This window comes from Myxocyprinus asiaticus, chromosome 40 (genome assembly GCF_019703515.2).
Source record: "Myxocyprinus asiaticus isolate MX2 ecotype Aquarium Trade chromosome 40, UBuf_Myxa_2, whole genome shotgun sequence".
In the NCBI taxonomy this organism is placed as follows: domain Eukaryota; kingdom Metazoa; phylum Chordata; class Actinopteri; order Cypriniformes; family Catostomidae; genus Myxocyprinus; species Myxocyprinus asiaticus.
Window position 1 is genome coordinate 14,709,037 of NC_059383.1, and position 19,069 is coordinate 14,728,105.

Consider the following 19,069-nt stretch of genomic DNA (forward strand, 5'->3'; position numbering starts at 1 on the left):
TTAATATCAATTATTCTGTTTTTTTGTTTCTTTGGTTTTATGCTCATTTTCTTTATTTCTTTAATCATCAAATATCGTACAGAAGTTGACCATGAAAACTGTAATGGCTACGATCATGATGATAGTCATGACGGAAGAAGAGCAACTTTGTGGTTTCTCACTGCACCACGTCCATTCGGCTGTAATTATACAGGACTTTTTCTTCTTTTTTCTCTCGCATCGTACCTGCTGTCAATAGTTTGTCTCTCTTTCCTCATGTTGTGGGTAAAAAAGTGCTGTGGACTTGTTACATTGGTGTAGCATCAGTAAACCAGCCAGCCATCCTGGTCAACAAACCATCTTGCATGGCTGGGAACAGAGGGATAGAGGAAGTGGAGGAAATAAGGGGTCAGAAGGAGGGGAAGGAAAGGAGGAAGGACACGGCTGGTTCCTCTCAATGCTGGATCCTGCGGATTGACTGGATCTGGGGGGTCTGAGCGTGGCAACCATACTCCCTGTAGTGCCTGTACTCGCCTCCGTGGCAGTCACACTCCATAATATACTGGTAACCACGGTAACCAGGATACTGGTAGCATACAAAACTAGTGAAATAGGAAGGCAGAGGTAGGGTGTTACCATGGAGGCTAAATGGAGTTTTTGATATTTCAAATATTTATGAATACTATGATGTTGGCCCATTTTTAAAATTAATTTCTTAACATTTTAAAGATTGTCGAGGCTCCATTTGGGGTTCCTCCGATGCCACACTGGTGGAACTGTATGAAGAACCACTAGACACTCTTTAAAAAAGCCTTAAATATCTTTTTTAAGGACTCCAGGAACTTCAGGGTATATTTAAAGAGCCTTGAAACCTTTCCTTTTTGATAGTGTTCCTGAAGGAACCATTGACAGTCTTTAGAATTCTTCCAGGAACCATGAGTGTCAAGAGGTTCTTCAGACGGTTCCTCCAGTGTAGCATCTGAGGAACCCCAAATGGTGTCGAACACATAGAAAGCCAATTCACCCTAACAACTACGAAAGCTTTTTTTACATTTTGAATTCGAAGGATGAGTCAGATGGTCACATTTGAGGCATTTCAAAACTCATACTTACGCGCCACTCATAACTTGGATGGAGCCGATCTCGTTGTTGCACCATCCCATAGCCTGCAGAGAGGGGTAGTCACCACACACCTCCCACTGTCTTCCAGACATGTTCTCACACTCAAAAAGAATCATGCGGGAATCCTTGTGCATCTGTTTCAGAATGAAGAAAAACAGGTTTACAACTTAAAGCATTGCCTTGCCAAATGGATGGTTACAATCAGTATCCAGAACTAAGAACTAACAGGGATAGTTCACCCGAAAATGAAAATTCTGACATAATTTACTCATCTTCTTGTTGTTCCAAACACAAAATGATATATTAGGAAGTATGTTAGTCTCAGAGAGGCTATCGTTCTGCCTCACATCTCCTTTTGTGTTCCACAGTAGAAACAACTTGAGTAAACAATAAACAGAATTTTCATTTTTGAGTGAACTATCCCTTTAACTGTGACAAACAAATGTAAAAGTGTTTAGAAAAGTACAGAAATGTTATTCAGATTGCTCACTGGTGGGTGTATTTTATGTCTCCTGGCAGATGGTATTACTCACAGCAGAACAGATGGGGCGGAAGGACATCAGCCTCTCGATGCGATAAGAATTGCTACCACTCCAGGCCTCCCAGCAAGGATAATCTCCCTTCTCCAGGATGAACTGCTGGCCATTGAAGGTAGTGTGCTCAAAACCCACCCAGCTAGAGTTAGAAGAAGTGATTAGGGGATGGAAAGAGAGATCTACTCAGGTAATTAAAAGATGCTTGTTTTACTTACGCGCCACACTCCACCTTCAGGGAGCGGACAGTCTCCATTCCGAACTCCATGATGTTCTGGCAGCAAGCAGTGAATTCGCAACGCCTGCCCTGGAAATGCTCCTGATCATAAACGGTAATCTGGAAAACAAAATGTTACATATGTAACTGTGTCACATGACTTGGTTTACAGATTTTATAACACGGGCTGTTTAAAGTGGATGTTGCTGCTTCAGAATTGTAGCACCAAAGATACTATAGGTCGGTCAATGGGCATCTAAAATATACACAAGTATCTTTATTCCAATATGTTGTTTGATGATTTAATTAAAAGTCAGAATGTGATAATTTAACCTGCTGAAAATAAAAACAGCTTAAACCAACCCAAGGTAATTTGTTGGTCTTAGCTGGCCACCAGGCTGGTCTTGTTTGATGGTTTTAGAGGGGTTTTGAGCAGATGACCGACCAGCTAAACACCTAGTATGAAATCGACATGTTGCTTCCAAAAGTTTATATAACCCGAAATCAACCCCATTTAGTTGAATTACTGGCAAGCGCCATCCCCATCAGACATTTTTACATTAATTCAAATATAAAATATTTTTGTCCAGCACTTCTGATAGCGCATTACGTGAGCAACCCCTAAGACATGGTTACATTTTTACTCCACTGATAGTTAGATTTAGGGTTGGGGTTAGGGCAAATATTTAATAAAATAGGCATTCCTGTGGACTGTATTACATCTTTTAACTCACTTTTGCCGCCAACCTGTGGACATTTCACCCGAAAACTGGATCTCCGCACTACCAGCTTTGTGCGTTCGAATTTCGGTAAGCAGAGACCAATTTCAGCAGCAAAACCTTCGAACTACTGTTGCTGAATTCACTGTGAGATCAGTATGGAAAACCAGCTTGGCCAGGCTATTAGACCAGCTAAACCAGTTAAGACCAGCAAACCATCTTAGGCTGGTTTAGGATGTTTTTTCCCAGCAGGGTAGTCTAGAAGAATTTCTACTGCACCTAAGCTGTCAATTGCTCTTTGATGCACAGAAAACTATATAAAATCGGTGCTTTTGGGTATGCCTAAACCTAAAATAAAATTAGATGAATATAGTTATAATCAACTGTACCTTCCATGGTCCCATGGGCATGGACATAGGGTTTGTCAGAGCCATTGTTTCAGATATCTCAGCGCTGACTGACCTGCATGAAAAAAATCAGACATCATGTCAGAAGAGTTCATACACACAGTTAACATATATTCTGCCATGTCTACAGACCAATAACATCTGTTGAGTATCTGTTGAAAACTTTACCCACAAGAATATGATTATAATCAAGCCTTTTAAAAATGGGTTCAAGAATTTCTACTCTTCCAGTCTGTTCCTACTTTGAGAAAAAACAGTAGAACTGCTTGGCAAAGATAATAACATGTAAAGCACTATTGCTGAACAATTAGAGTGACTGTTGCAGAATCCTGCCTAATGCATATTAGTTCTGCTATTTAAAACCATCTTGTTGGAATCCCATTGTTGAAACAAATGTCTTCCATTAATGAGCTTGTCATCATATAATAATTAGCATGTCTGATTGTATCAGTGGATCTGTGTTTGTTTTGTCATTTGTAATGTAATTCACTATGGTGTTTCCTTGCTTGTTTAATCATTATAAGTGTTAAATTTGGCAAAAGGCACAGGGTTCACCAGACTTACCCAACAGAATGAGCTGTGTGCGTTGAGGGGAATCCACTACGCGGTCTCCCGTTTAGGCATATGTGGGGCTATTTATACAGACGCCACATCAATGGGGCTCCCTAACTCGCAGACCCAGGCTGCTGTCAGCACTTTGCTTTGGGCGCCTTTTGTTTCTGACCTGAGCTGTAGTCCTTTCTTTCCTCGGTGCACTCTTCACAATGACGTGATCGCCACCAATGAGTAGCCAGGGAGGTGTGTGGCAACTGCACAGCCATGTTTCATGTCACACTACCTGATGATCAGTCCACTTTTAAATTATAGAGGTAGCAATGCATGCTAGGATCTGGTAAACTTCTTAGGTCATACTTATGTGAGTTAAACAAAAGGTAGTATTAAAACTAAAATGTATTTTATATTCACAATATAGAAGTGTTTGGAATTTCATGTAATCTATAAAGGGGGAAAAAAGGATATTCCTCACAGCATAACTCATATAAAATATCAAATAATACTATTTTTAATTAGTGTTTATTCCAAAAGAGATGAAGCTTATACTGCTGGATTTAAATCCAAATTAATTTTTACAGTACTTTAAATGTCTTAAATGTACTGAATTGTGTTGCAACATAAGTGAAAAGAACGAATGAGCATAAAAGTAATGGAGTTTTAAAAAGAATACATTTTTTACATTTTTTTTTTTTACATTGGAAGATATATATATATATATATATATATATATATATATATATATATATATATATAGACCTAAACAACATTTAGGCCTATGTGACATTAATTCTTTTAGTAACATTAGTATTTGAAAAGAAACATTTAGTAAAATGATTTCTGAAACTCAACTCACAACCTCAACCCAGTAATCTTCTCAAAACAATGGCTGTACACAGACTGTAGTCAGCACATTGTTTAGCCAACAAAATTTCGAGTGGAGTGTGTTTGTGTAAAATGTGTGTAACGTGTATCTCTTAAGCTCTGTGTGTGTTTGTTAAATCTAGCTCTGGTTGTGTGTAAAAATGTCTGCATGCGCGCACGTGTGTGTGTGTGTGTGTGTATGTGTGTGGATTTCTGCTGATGAGAGCAGCCACACCATGATGACAAAGAGATGAGCCAGCTCAGCAGGCCTGAGATGAGCATGCCTTCTTCTGAACACACATACACTCTCTGTCTTATTTTTTAATCAACTCACCTCCATATAAACATTGCTAACTTAATTGCTAATGACTGCTGCATGTTTGTACAGCGTCAAGGACCTAATACTAATTTTTGTGACTCAACCTATTCATTTATGAGAAAAAAAATAAATAAATCAATTTTTATATATATATATATATATATAAAAAAAAGAAAAAATGCAATAAATCAAGATGTGACTTCATGAATGCACCTCTTCTACAGTATGATGACGATGTTGTCAATTTCTGACTAAAAAATTAAGTACTAAAATATATTTAGATTTTTGGTCTCTGTGGACAGTGGTTATAAATTTCAATGCTGCAATTTTATACTGACATTACACACAAAAAAAAAAATAAAATAAACTCTTCGAAGAAAAAAAATCATACAGTAGCTTGTGTGTGTGGAGTATTAAGTAAAAAATGGTTGCGAAACTTTCCTGAGATTACAACAAAAAAAGTCACACTGAAAAGGTTGAATTTAAAAAAACAAATATTCTTATTATTTAAAAAAACAATTTGAATTTATACTTTTGAAAAGTATCTGAAAAATACTACAAATATCTAATCTACCAAATCAATTTCCTCAACACTTGAGGAAATCGACATGTGTTGTGTAGCCTGCAGGAAGCCATTTTCAAAATCCTCTTCCTGTTTGTCATCAACAAATAACCTTTGGACAAATGTTGCTTGTAATTACTGGATAAGAATTAAAGTAATAATTTTATAGAGATTGCACTCACAAAACCCAATATAACTTCTACCTAATTAAATATTTTTGAGCCAAGCATAGCTAAAAAAATCTAGTATTTCTAATAGAAATTTCAATAATTTTATTGAATTCCCATTCCAGTTTTTTAATCACTTTATTAATTTAAAATTTCCCTCTAATTTCGCAGATATTTCAAGGTTTTCCAAGGCTGTGGGAATGCTGTCATCAACAGGGGCGAGGCCACAAGGCCTAAATGGAAGATTTACCACCACAATTTCAACTCATGCTGGCAGAGTTTGTCATGGCATTACAACCATTGTCATGGCCAGGGGTGGAGAGTAATGGAATACATGTAAATGGGCCGATGACCAGGGGCGTGTCCAGGATATTGGCATGAGCAGAATAAGGGTTGGCAACACACCACTTAAGCATATGCAGGGTTGGGGAGTAACGGAATACATGTAACGGGATTATGTATTTAAAATACAAAATATAAGTAACTGTATTCCACTACAGTTACAATTTAAATCATTGGTAATTAGAATACAGTTACATTCAAAAAGTAATTTGATTACTGAAGAGATTACTTTGCATTTTATTGTCATTTGTTTCATTTAATATTCAGTACTTTCTGATGGAAAAATGTATACATATAAATTATGCGATCCAAAGTGCATTTGAACAGCGGTGAAACACTTTCTTATGATGTGTTACATTCATACGAGCAGACAGAGAAGTAAGTTTGAAGTAAGTTTGGAGCAGAAGAAATAGAAATAAACCTTGTGTAAATTTTCAGCTTTACGCTAAGCTAAAATGCTACACTATATTGCCAAAAGTATTCGCTCACCTGCCTTTAGACGCATATGAACTTAAGTGACATCCCATTCTTAATCCATAGGGTTTAATATGACGTTGGCCCACCCTTTGCAGCTATAACAGCTTCAACTCTTCTGGGAAGGCTTTCCACAAGGTTTAGGAGTGTGTTTATGGGAATTTTTGACCATTCTTCCAGAAGCGCATTTGTGAGGTCAGACACTGATGTTGGACGAGAAGGCCTGGCTCGCAGTCTTCGCTCTAATTCATCCCAAAGGTGCTCTATCGGGTTGAGGTCAGGACTCTGTGCAGGCCAGTCAAGTTCTTCCACACCAAACTCGCTCATCCATGTCTTTATGGACCTTGCTTTGTGCACTGGTGCGCAGTCATGTTGGAACAGGAAGGGGCCATCCCCAAACTGTTCCCACAAAGTTGGGAGCATGGAATTGTCCAAAATCTCTTGGTATGCTGAAGCATTCAGAGTTCCTTTCACTGGAACTAAGGGGCCAAGCCCAGCTCCTGAAAAACAACCCCACACCATAATCCCCCTCCACCAAACTTCACAATTGGCACAATGCAGTCAGACAAGTACCGTTCTCCTGGCAACCGCCAAACCCAGACTCGTCCATCAGATTGCCAGATGGAGAAGCGTGATTCGTCACTCCAGAGAATGCGTCTCCACTGCTCTAGAGTCCAGTGGCGGCGTGCTTTACACCACTGCATCCGACGCTTTGCATTGCACTTGGTGATGTATGGCTTGGATGCAGCTGCTCGGCCATGGAAACCCATTCCATGAAGCTCTCTACGCACTGTTCTTGAGCTAATCTGAAGGCCACATGAACTTTGGAGGTCTGTAGCGATTGACTCTGCAGAAAGTTGGCGACCTCTGCGCACTGTGCGCCTCAGCATCCGCTGACCCCGCTCTGTCATTTTACGTGGCCTACCACTTCGTGGCTGAGTTGCTGTCATTCCCAATCGCTTCCACTTTGTTATAATACCACTGACAGTTGACTGTGGAATATTTAGTAGCGAGGAAATTTCACGACTGTACTTGTTGCACAGGTGGCACCCTATCACAGTACCACGCTGGAATTCACTGAGCTCCTGAGAGCGGCCCATTCTTTCACAAATGTTTGTAGAAGCAGTCTGCATGCCTAGGTGCTTCATTTTATACACCTGTGGCCATGGAAGTGATTGGAACACCTGAATTCAATTATTTGAATGGGTGAGCGAATACTTTTAGCAATATAGTGTATTTCTAGCCATTTTACATGCACGTTACCAGGCACGATCATATTTTTTATCAAGAAAATTCACGTTGGATCATAATTTCTTTTGTTCTTGTAAGACCTTTGATATTAGGGCAAAAATCATATTCTTGATTATATTTTTTTGTATTGGTTTCCTGTAAAAATATCTAAAAATCCTTAAAACAAGATCAATTTGATTTATCTTGTTTTAGAAACAACACTGCATAAGATATTTAGGTTTTTCAGAGAATGTATTTTTAACGTGTATTTTGTCTATTGTAACAGAGTTTTTATAATCAAAACAAGTGAAAAAATCTACCAGTGCTAAAGAAGTAATCCAAAGTATTTAGAATACGTTACTGACCTTGAGTAATCTAACAAAATACGTTACAAATTACATTTCACAGCATGTATTCTGTAATCTGTAGTGGAATACATTTCAAATCACTGGGTTACTTCTTTTCACTTGTTTTGACTATAAAAACTCTGTTAAAATAGACAAAATACACGTTAAAAATACATTCTCTGAAAAACCTAAATATCTTATGCAGTGTTGTTTATAAAACAAGATAAATCTAATTGATCTTGTTTTTAGGATTTTTATTTATTTTTACAGGAAAACAATACAAAAATTATTATCAAGAATATGATTTTTGCCCTAATATCAAATGTCTTACAAGAAAAAAAGAAATTATGATCCAACGTGAATTTTCTTGATAAAAAAATATGATGGTGCCTGGTAACATGTGCATGTAAAATGGCTAGAAATAGCATTTTAGCTTAGCGTAAAGCTGACAATTTACACAAGGTTTATTTCTATTTCTTCTGCTCCAAACTTACTTCAAACTTACTTCTCTGTCTGCTTGTATGAATGTAACACTTCATAAGAAAGTGTTTCACCGCTGTTCAAATGCACTTTGGATCGCATCATTTATATGTATTAATGTTTTCCATCTGAAAGGACTAAATATTAAATGAAACAAATGACAATAAAATGCAAAGTAATCTCTTCAGTAATCAAATTACTTTTTGAATGTAACTGTATTCTAATTACCAATGATTTAAATTGTAACTGTAGTGGAATACAGTTACTTATAGTTTGTATTTTAAATACGTAATCCCGTTACATGTATTCCGTTACTCCCCAACCCTACATATGCTTAAGTGGTGTTTTGCCACCCCTTATTCTGCTCATGCCAATATCCTGGACACGCCCCTGGTCATCGGCCCATTTATTAATGTACACAGGGATGGATTAACCACCAGGCCGATTGGGCCATTGCCCAGCGGCCTCTAAACCCAAAGAGCCCCGAGCTCAAAAACAATCATTTATTTTGAGATACCTATTATAAATCCACGTAAATGTCAGCCTTATGTGAAATCCCATTTGTTCGGCCTAATGCGTGCAGGACAACAGCAGCGCGAGCACAGGCACTCCAGTGTGCGCTCAAGGAATCTGCATCTCACATGTGCAGCTCGTTTATTTGAAGGACTACAGAGAACAGCGTCTGCTTTACAAAACGCTTCCAAATACAGAGATAAGGAGCAGTTTACACTGGCTGTGTACAAAGCTGATGGTTTAAATTCATATAAGTGGTATAATTCATGCAACAGCAAATAGGACTTTAAAATGTTTAAGTCCTGCATGCATTTAATGTTTAATGATAAAGAGAATGGTGCCTTAATACCCTTGTGCACGGTAAACTTTTGTAATATTTGGTTTACCGCGAGAGTTCAAGAACGGATATTCTGTTATTTGTCAGGAGTCGGAACTCGGAAATAAAGAACGTTTAATGCCATGGATGCGTCAAACACAAACTCATATTAGCAGGGAATAAAGTGCATGCCTAACTGAGCCTAACTGGTGTACCGGCCATGGGCCTCTCAGTTCTAAATCCGTCCTTGAAAGTACATTAAAATTTGTCTTCCTGTCTCTGAGGATGTTGGATATTCAGAGATAGTAGGCACACAAATGAATTAGAAAATATTAGCACATAATGTAATAAAGAAAACCTTCGCTATATGGACTATTTCTGATCACACAGTTTGCATGCAAGTGTCTTCATAAAAAATTGACTGATCCAAGCAGGCAATGTGAACCAAAACAAATGGACATGCACTCATAGTTGTATGATGATCAAGTTGATCAGATATCTTTATAAACATATTCCAATGGCTCATTCCCTAGTATGAATGAAATGCTGTTTATAAAGTACCATGGGGACTATAAAGGCCAGAAGACTCCTCATCTATCATATGGCACAACTAAAGCCAACCTTTTCACTGCGGTCAACACTTTTTCTTTTCAACCTGTCGTGTGGCGTCATCTCGTGGACTGTCATAACTTTAACGCATATTTTTTTTCTCTGTACTTGTGATATTGGTTGTAAATGTCAATGCAGCACTTAATGACATTTAATTATTAGGTCTTGCGAAAACAACAACAGAAGAAAAAAAATATTTATTCTTAGAGTAGTCTATTATTTTTCTCATTATTTAAATAAAAAATGCTGGTAATGTTTAAAACGCTTGCACAAACTTCTGCTGGAGTTCATCCATTTGATTTGTTTTTATATGTGCACGTTTGCACAATTGACGAATCACAATGGGCCGTACCACAGTTCAAGCAGGGGAGAATACAAAACAGATATACAAAATAACCCTGGCACACACTGTTCGCTAGAATGGCCAATTCAATCCAAGCTCGACGACGTAATTAATCTTAATCAATTTCCTCCGAGGACAGCTGCCATTGTATATCAGAAAGAAGGGTGTCATCAAGTGGTGCCTGTTTTCGCAGCGCACCAGTGAACGGCAGGCAACCTCCCCTCTGACGTACAGTGGTTCATCCCTCAACTGGAGCGCGCGAGAGCGATTCAGAATCGAGTGTACACACCGACGCTGAGCGGAGAACAGGAGGATTAAAAAAAAAAAAAAAAACTCCTCTAAAGCGGGCGACCTGCTCAGCCTTTCGGGTGTGGGAGGGTGACTATTTTGTGTCTGCTAGACCGGGGGAGCAGGGGGGAGGAGGAGGAGGAACGGATAATGAGCTATTCTTGTACCAGCACAGGCAACAGCCAGGACCCAACGAGCGCTAAGAAATCCGGCGGCGTTAATCCCAGTAGTTGCAGCGGCGGAGACACCGGTAACGGCAACAACAGTTACAGCATCCGCGGCAGCCAAGCGAACTCGAAGCCCGATTTAACCGAGGCCATGAAAGTCAAGAAGGGTTGCAACACGACAGATGTCGGGGTCCCCGTCACCACAGAGGAGGAATTGCTCGCGAACAAAACGATCAGCCCCGAGGATGTGCTGGGATTGCAGAAGATCACTGAAAGTAAGTGGCCGAGTGGATCGGAACACACTCGGAAGGTTTCGGAAAATGTCGTGTAATGAGCGAGCCCGCGGCGATTATTGATAGCTATTGAATTGATTGCGTTTGTATCAACGTCACAGATCATCTTGTTTATGAACAATTGACCACTTTTGGTAAAACGAGCCATATAGTATATCTTAATAAGGAAGATAAAGAGAGATTCGTTGTCAAACAAATAAATAATGTAGAAAATGCTCAAGAAACAGATTCAGCCAGTGTGTTTCTCAAGCATCAGGCTTTGCCTACCATCAACATCTCAATCTTGCTGTTATCTCAATGCACTCATTTTGCTCGGTGTAACCTTATTAGGATTATAAATCCTTAATGATCATAGTGATGAAATTGAAGTTATCAGAGGTAGTTGGTAATTGAAATAAATATATGGCAGACACCGTGCCAGTTCCCAAGGATCAACTAAAATTAACCACCTCAGATTGTTCAGCCTTGCAGTCTTAAGTATGGTTGGGTAACAGGTGGCAAATAAGCCCTTCCATTACTGTTTGTAAAGGCCTGTGTAATGGCTTATACAACATCCACATCTCATGGATCCTTTTGAAGAGGCTACATATAAACCCTGCCACCGAATTGTTCATTTTTGGATCATTTAAAACTTTTGATTCATGCTCAATTATTGCGAGATTGAACTTGAGCTTCGTTGAGTGGTTCTCACAAAGCCACTCAAGCCAAAGTCCTGGTCCTATTTTTCTTCCAAATAAAAAGAAACAAAATGTAATATTTTGACTAGAGGAAATGAAACCTATTTTTAGGGCAATTTTTAAAATTGTATACATAGTGAAATTATTTTCGTGACAGTTCTCATTACAGCAATGTGAAAAAAGGTGGTCAACGATATTCTCATTACCACTACGTGTAAAAAATTGTTATTTCACTTTTGAATTTTTTTATACATCACAGTAGCACTCCCTAAAGTTGTTGCACAGCACCATCTTTTTTTTTTTCTTATTTTACTGTAATACAGTAATAAAATTATGTTTTGGTAAAGAGAATCATTAGAAAACAGAATAGTACAATTAAAACATCCTGATGTGTTACGGTAATAATATGTTAATTTTACCGGGCGGTAAAATGTGCTTAAGTGTCCTGAAAATGTCGCACTGCAAAAAAAAAAAAAAAAAATCCAAAATGGTCCTAAATGTTGCCATCTTTTTATTTATTTATTTTATTGATTTGAGGTTATATATGACAAGACATTTTCTTGGCAGATTTCTTGACAATATCCCTATTCACATTCCCAGCCAATTCTGGTTAATGGGAAATTGATCAGTCTGAACTTGCAGCCTCTAGCATTTAGAGAATTGATGCATCCTTAATGATGGAAGAATTAAATCGGTTTCCGGGTCATGGGCTCGAGGACGGAGGAGCAAGGAAACAAGGATGCACAATTTAAGAAATGAGAACCACCCATACATTTGCACTTCCTAGGCACTTATCCTTCTCTTGGCAGCCATCTTGCTTGGTTTATAGTTGGTATGCAAGAGTGTCATCTCTCTTTCCCATGTACAAAGGACCTTAAAATGATCTGCAGCATCTTGGCATGACTCCGTACCTATGAAGATCCTTGTTAACCACAACTTGTCTGGACGGTTCAATAGATCGCAACAGTGCCGGCCAACTTTTTCAGCCGTCTGGGTTCCGGAAGTATTTTCCCCATACATTTTTTTGCATTGGCTTTTCATGAAATTCTCCACAAAAGTGTTGTAAGCCGAGGTGAATCACAACATTAAAAACTTTGTTTTGAAGCAAAAAAGTATTTGAAAATCAGACAAAAAAACAAAGGTACAAGATTGTGTACTTACCGTCTTTCACAAGGGCATGAACTACAATCCAATAAAGCATTGCAAATGAAGTAATAAACTATGAGAATGTTGATTAAGTATAGAAACAATATTTACGTTTATTGTGAAATATTCCAATATGTACAAAAATAAAAGTAGTTTAAGGGTGAAGCGAGACCAACTCGTTTGCATCATTCACAGTATGTCATGGGAGTGGGCGGTCGCTCCTGGGCTAGTGTCACGCCGTGGGCTATTTTGGCTGTGGTTTTCTAATTGGTGAAGGCTTCTCTATTGGATCATGGGTAGTGTAGTTGTTCACCAGGAATTCCGCTATCAAACACTGTATTTAAACAATTAATTTGAAATAACGTGGACTGATGGCTTCAACGGAAGCATATACCATCGATAAAACAACCTCCGAGCGCATGGTAGTTCTGCTTTTAAAAGTTTATATATAAGTTATCGTTGAAAATCAGTTAGTCTTTGGAAAAAATTAATGGGATTTTTACTTCTGGAACCAGACTGTTGCTCTCTATACCTGCTTTAAAGACCCTGTGAATTCACTTGATGAGCAACTTTTTCTTTCCTGTGTTGACATATTACCTAACAGTAGTTTGGGTGCGACATATCGAGGGGCTTGTCCCCTTTGGAAAAAAATAAGACTGGCTATGAACCATGATTTGCTACTTGCTTGTCTGTTGCAAGGGGTATTAGGGGGAGGGACATGCTCATTCTAGAGAGTGTTTGATTGGACAAAAATCTGTGTAGTGCAGGCAGAGTCATCATTAGTTTTAGTCTATTTCCCTGGAAAAACTGTAAAAAAAAAAATAAAAAATAAAAATGTGTAAATCTGAAGTGAATTTTGTTTAAGAGAGTACTAGCATATGGATGACCTCAAAGCAAACACACAAAATGCCCCAAAACTTCAATAATATATATATATATTTTTTTCTCCCCTTTTCTCCCCAATTTGGAATGCCCAATTCCCAAATGCGCTCTAGGTCCTTGTGGTGGCGTAGTGACTCGCCTCAATCCGGGTGGCGGAGGACAAATCTCAGTTGCCTCCACGTCCGAGACAGTCAATCCACGCATCTTTCGTGTTACCGCGGAGACATAGCGCATGTGGAGGCTCACACTATTCTCTGCGGCATCCACGCATAACTCACCACGTGCCCCACCGAGAGTGAGAACCACATTATAGTGACCACGAGGAGGTTAACCCAACGTGACTCTACCCACCCTAGCAACCGGGCCAATTGGCTGCTTTAGGAATCCTGACTGGAGTCACTTAGCATGCCCTAGATTTGAACTTGTGACTCCAGGTGTGGTAGTCATCGTCTTTACTTGCTGAGCTACCCAGGCCCCCAAAACTTCAATCCTTAATGGCTATGCAACAGTTGTGTAGGCTTTAATAATTGTTAGGAAATTTATCTTTTTTATTTTGAACTCTTCATGAGTATTTACACTTTCAGCTAAATCAAAACAAAGATAAAGAAAATTAACTGAAAATGCCTAGATGTTAATTTTAAAAGGCCATTCATATTCAAAATAATTAAAAGAATAGACAAGTCCTGCACACTGGCATAGCTTGCAAATCTTTATTAATTATCAAAATTCCAAGACATTCTTCATGCATTTAAAAAATATAATAATAATTATGAATACTTACCATTATAAATATATAAAATGTCTTGCATTAAAAATGCACTGAGTCAAGTCTTCTCAAAATTTTGACATTTCAGCATGGTCTAATCTAGTCACTTTTTTAACTTTTAACCATCCATGACCACATGTTTTCATGCACACTTCATCTTTTTCATGTTCAAACATCTCTGTGTCTAACAACATGTCTGTGCTGTTGTTTATTGAAGATGAATTCAGCTCGTTTATCATTCAGCTTGATAAATCTTTATTCATTAGAGTATTATATAAATAATTGCCACACATTATCAATCCTGACATGCACGGGGGCCTGGGTAGCTCAACAAGTAAAGACGCTGATTACCACACCTGGGTAGGGTTGCACCAACTGTGCGTAAGGTCTCACGTAAATTGGGGCGTAAAGTTCACACTAAGGGCTTAGTAACTACTAGTTAGTTTGTAACTAAGTCAGTGCTTAATTTGGTTGCACCACCTGTTCTTAAGGCAAGAATTAACTAGTAGGTCGTAAGCTCTCTGTAAAGTAATGCGTAGTCGCATAATATGACGTTCACCTGTATTTATCCAATAAACAGCCTTCTAATTTATACACAGAAGTGTTAAAAAGAATTTCAATTTGATGTTGTAATGCTTGATGTTCAAACCTTGTTTGCTCACATAACTGTCAGCTGTAATAAATTATATCCCCATTAAAATATGATACGTAATAAAAGTAGATTTAATAAATAGTATATTTGCCCTGTCAGTATTATATAGGAAATTTATCTAAAATACATAAGGGGTGATAAATAATACTCCTGGTCGGAGTCTTCGGTAAATATTTAGTTTATATATAGGGTTACGTCCTACCTAATTTTAATGGTGCAACGCTCAAATATTTAGTAGTGCGTAAATTGTGACTTAGTGCCCATTTACGCCACAACTAAGCTAATTTTAATTTGCGTATAGCTGGTGCAGTTGGCCCCTGGAGTCGCAAGTTAGAATTCAGGGTGTGCAGAGTGACTCCAGTCAGGCTTCCTAAGCAACCAATTGGCCCGGTTGCTAGGGTGGGTAGAGTCACGTTGGGTTATTATAGCGTTGTCGCTATAATGTGGTTCTCTCTCTCAGTGGGGCGCGTGGCGAGTTGTGCGTGGATGCCACGGAGAATAGCGTGAAGACTCCACATGCGCTACGTCTCCGCGGTAACCCGCTCAACAAGTCACATGATAAAATGCGCGGATTGACGGTCTCAGACGCGGAGGCAACTGAGATTTGTCCTCCGCCACCCAGATTGAGGCGAGTCACTACGCCACCACGAGGACTTAAAGTGCATTGGGAATTGGGCATTCTAAATTGAGGAAGAAAGGGGAGAAAAATACAAATAAAAAATAAATCCTGATATGCAATGGGTGAGAGGGAAGAGGGCCTTGTTTCTTGCTGAGTGGAAAATTTCTAATGTGCCCTAACAAATGCAGTAATGTGCAGTTCATCTTGTTTCTAGCCCACTCAACCAGCATGTTCATAAGCAGTTATATAATTTTACCTGTTTGCTATGTTTTACTTCAAAAGCCTTCCTGTCAGGTGTCTGTGAACATCTGAAAAATCCTGCCCACACAGATTAACAAACCTGTGCATTTCGTTGGGTTGCTTTGAGTCATCAAGAGACTCTAACCTCAGCTCTGATGAATACTGTATAATTTTGTCAGTTTACATCTCAGTTCTTTTCTTCTTGTTCTGTCAATATTTGTAATACTTTTGCTGTTCTCTTCACTGTCATTCATCTTGCTTTGAAGACAAAACGAGACTTTGCTCTTTCTTTGTATTTAGAATGGCTAAATGGTGAGCTTTTCACATTTGATCATATAAAACAGCAATTGCTTACCTCACTCTTGTATGTAACCTCGCCCAGTTAATCTGACTTAACCTCATATTTTAATCCTTTACTTTTATTTGAGCAGAGCCATTATAACATTTTCTGTAGAGCATTTGAAAAAGGGTGCAAAAAATAGCTGTTGGCACCTGATTATCCTCAAAGGGACCAATATTAGCACTCTGAGCTAATGCATTGCTTGCCCATAATTGCCAAGGGCTTATGTTGAGATTTTACCATGGAAACTGTTTCTGCATGTTGGAGGTAGGACCCCTCGTCACCACCTTATTAGTGTCCAGGAGACCCGAAGCTTTAGAGAATGCTCTTCCCAGTAGACCTTTACCCTTCCATTATTGTTTTTAATGTGTTAAATTTAAAGTGGTAATTTAATGCACTCAAAAAAAATTAAGATTTGCAGATTTCAATTTCATAACAAAATTACATAGAATTGAGTAAGCTTTAAGAAAATGTGTGTGTGTATAATATATATATATATATATAAAATAAAGTTTAATGAATTTATTTTCCTACAAATTAAACAATTTGATTTGATTGGGGGGGGTGGGGGGGTGGCCTGGGTAGCTCAGCAAGTATTGACACTGACTACTACCCCTGGAGTCGTGAGTTCGAATCCAGGGCGTGCTGAGTGACTCCAGCTGGGTCTCCTATGCGATCAAATTAGCCCGGTTGCTAGGTAGGGTAGGGTCACATGGGGTAACCTCCTCATGGTCACGATTAGGGGTTCTCACTATCAGTGGGGTGCGTGGTAAATTGTGTGTGGATCACGGAGAGTAGCATGAGCCTCCCGTGCTGTGAGTCTCCGCAGTGTCATGCACAACGAGCCATGTGATTAGATGCGTGGATTGACTGTCTCAGAAGTGGAGGCAACTGAGACTTGTCCTCTGCCATCCAGATTGAGGTGAGTAACTGCGCCACTACGAGGACCTACTATGTAGTGGGAATTGGGCATTCCAAATGGGGAGAAAAAGGGGATTTTGATTTGAAAATTTTATTAAATTGAAATGCTTACAAAAAAGAAAAGAAAAAAAAAGATCACAAATAGGCTAAAATATTTTTTGAGTGTAGAATACTACTTCAGAATCTCTATGCTAAAGAAATAGTTCAGCCAAAATTTTAAATACGTTTTTAAATTTTAGCCTTCATGTCATTACAAGCCTGTGTGGTGTTTTTCAAAAAACACAACAGAAACAGAATCTCGATGAAGCTCTTTTCCATATAAGGGCAGTTCATTGTGACCACAGCTGTTAAGTTTTCTTTTTAATAATAGGCTTGATTTAATTGGATCTAATCAATCAGATGTCCTAAATATTAGAAAAATAAACAAAGTAATACATATTTCCTGAAAGTTCTAAACTTCCCTGGTTCAAACTTTGGATCATTCCACTACATGGCTTTCTATCAAAAATTGCTCTTATTATGACTTTGTCTAATGTTGAAATGACATCATCTCCAAGTATCAGTGTATCAAGTGACATTTCCTGTCAATGCAAAGGGCTTGACACATGAAAATTATGCACAGTCAGTACCAGGAAAAGGAAGTATAAGAAGGTCAGAGGATGTTCAGTGAGATGACTAGCAGCTCTCTGTGAGAATGTCAGTTTACAAAAATGTTAAATGGGACAATTTTTTTGTTCTCTCTCATTATTTACATATGGTTTGGGTTTCTTGCTTTGGTGACTGATTAGGATGTTCAAGGGCTTTCCCTATTTCTTTACTTTCTGAATATTGAACTTGGCCTTCTGGAAAAATGGAGGGAGTATGGTGCATTCAGGTAAACTGGGTCAAATGTTTTAAGTCACCTTCAAAAAAGTGATTTACCTGATTCACCCTGGCTCTTAGTCTTCTTGAACAGTCAGGTTTGCTTCATTCTTGTCTGTAATATGTTTGTTTTCATTAAGTATTTGACCCTAGTTGTAACCTTAGCCACCATAGCTGAAAGGCAACCCCTAACCACCAAATTTTAGCCATTAAAAAAAGGGTTTCTAATTCACTTACAATTTTGCATTGTTAACATGGCTCATATTTCAGTCCGTTGAAGCACAGTTCTTGTAATACTCAGAGTTTTGTACTAAATTAATCCAGTGATCCTAATGAATTCAAAGGTGGAAATGGAGATCTAAAAAGGCTTTATTACAAATAGGGAAGCTTAAATAATATATTTTTTGACTAAATTAGGCAATATTTGAGAAGGCCTTCATACAACTAAAATCAAGAAAATACCCTCCTATTTGTTTGCAGGGTAAATTAAATAATAAAATGCAGACAGTTTCATTTAAAATTTGAGCCTTGAAAATAATTTGTACACATTCTGAGCAGGAATCATCCACATATTGAATACTGACTTATCAGTCAGTAAAGCCATGTTTTAGATGTTAACTATCAAGATGTAGCTTTTTGTTGGCTCTTTCATCGACCAAGGACTCAAAATAGATGTAAATGGATTTACCATCCACATCTAATGAAAAATAAATTCAAATCAATGTGAATGTTACTTTGAATAGAGGAACCCAAACTCTTATATTGTATTGGAAAAATACATTTCCTCTCCATTATACATTTCTTATTTAAATCTAATATCCTGTTCCAAGACTATACACACAACAATCACAAAGCAATTTATACAAAGCTGTTCTACAACATACAAGCAAATCAGGAAAAAGCGAATTACTACTATCTATATTCATCAACTATATTGTTTTGTTCTTTATGACTGCATTCAGCATGCACAATGCGTAAAATCATACATCAGATGTTTTCTGCAAGGCAGCTCTTTTTACATTAGATGTCTATCATCAAATCCTTTCCATAATTTAGCATTGTTTATACCTCACTTGACTCAGGGTTAGACATGCATGCTTATGTATACATTAGTTTTTTATG

At 38.2% G+C, this 19,069-nt stretch overlaps 2 protein-coding genes across 2 annotated transcripts in view; one reads left to right on the forward strand and one right to left on the reverse strand.

Annotated features, from left to right (window-relative positions):
• Nucleotides 1-3,624, reverse strand: LOC127431281 (beta-crystallin A1-like). The gene is made up of 6 exons (XM_051681658.1): nucleotides 3,542-3,624; nucleotides 2,960-3,032; nucleotides 1,853-1,971; nucleotides 1,635-1,776; nucleotides 1,093-1,235; nucleotides 1-581 (listed from the first exon to the last, which is right to left on the reverse strand). Exons 2-6 carry the CDS (start codon nucleotides 3,002-3,004, stop codon nucleotides 434-436), a joined length of 597 nt encoding a protein of 198 aa, XP_051537618.1. The 5' UTR covers nucleotides 3,005-3,032; nucleotides 3,542-3,624; the 3' UTR covers nucleotides 1-433.
• Nucleotides 3,625-10,310: 6,686 nt separating this feature from the next.
• Nucleotides 10,311-19,069, forward strand: part of LOC127431249 (protein unc-119 homolog A-like) — a 37,224-nt gene continuing 28,465 nt past the window's right edge. Inside the window, exon 1 of the mRNA XM_051681600.1 lies at nucleotides 10,311-10,825. Within this exon, the coding sequence (XP_051537560.1) occupies nucleotides 10,534-10,825 (292 nt within the window). The 5' untranslated portion in view covers nucleotides 10,311-10,533. The remainder of the gene's footprint in view (nucleotides 10,826-19,069) is intronic.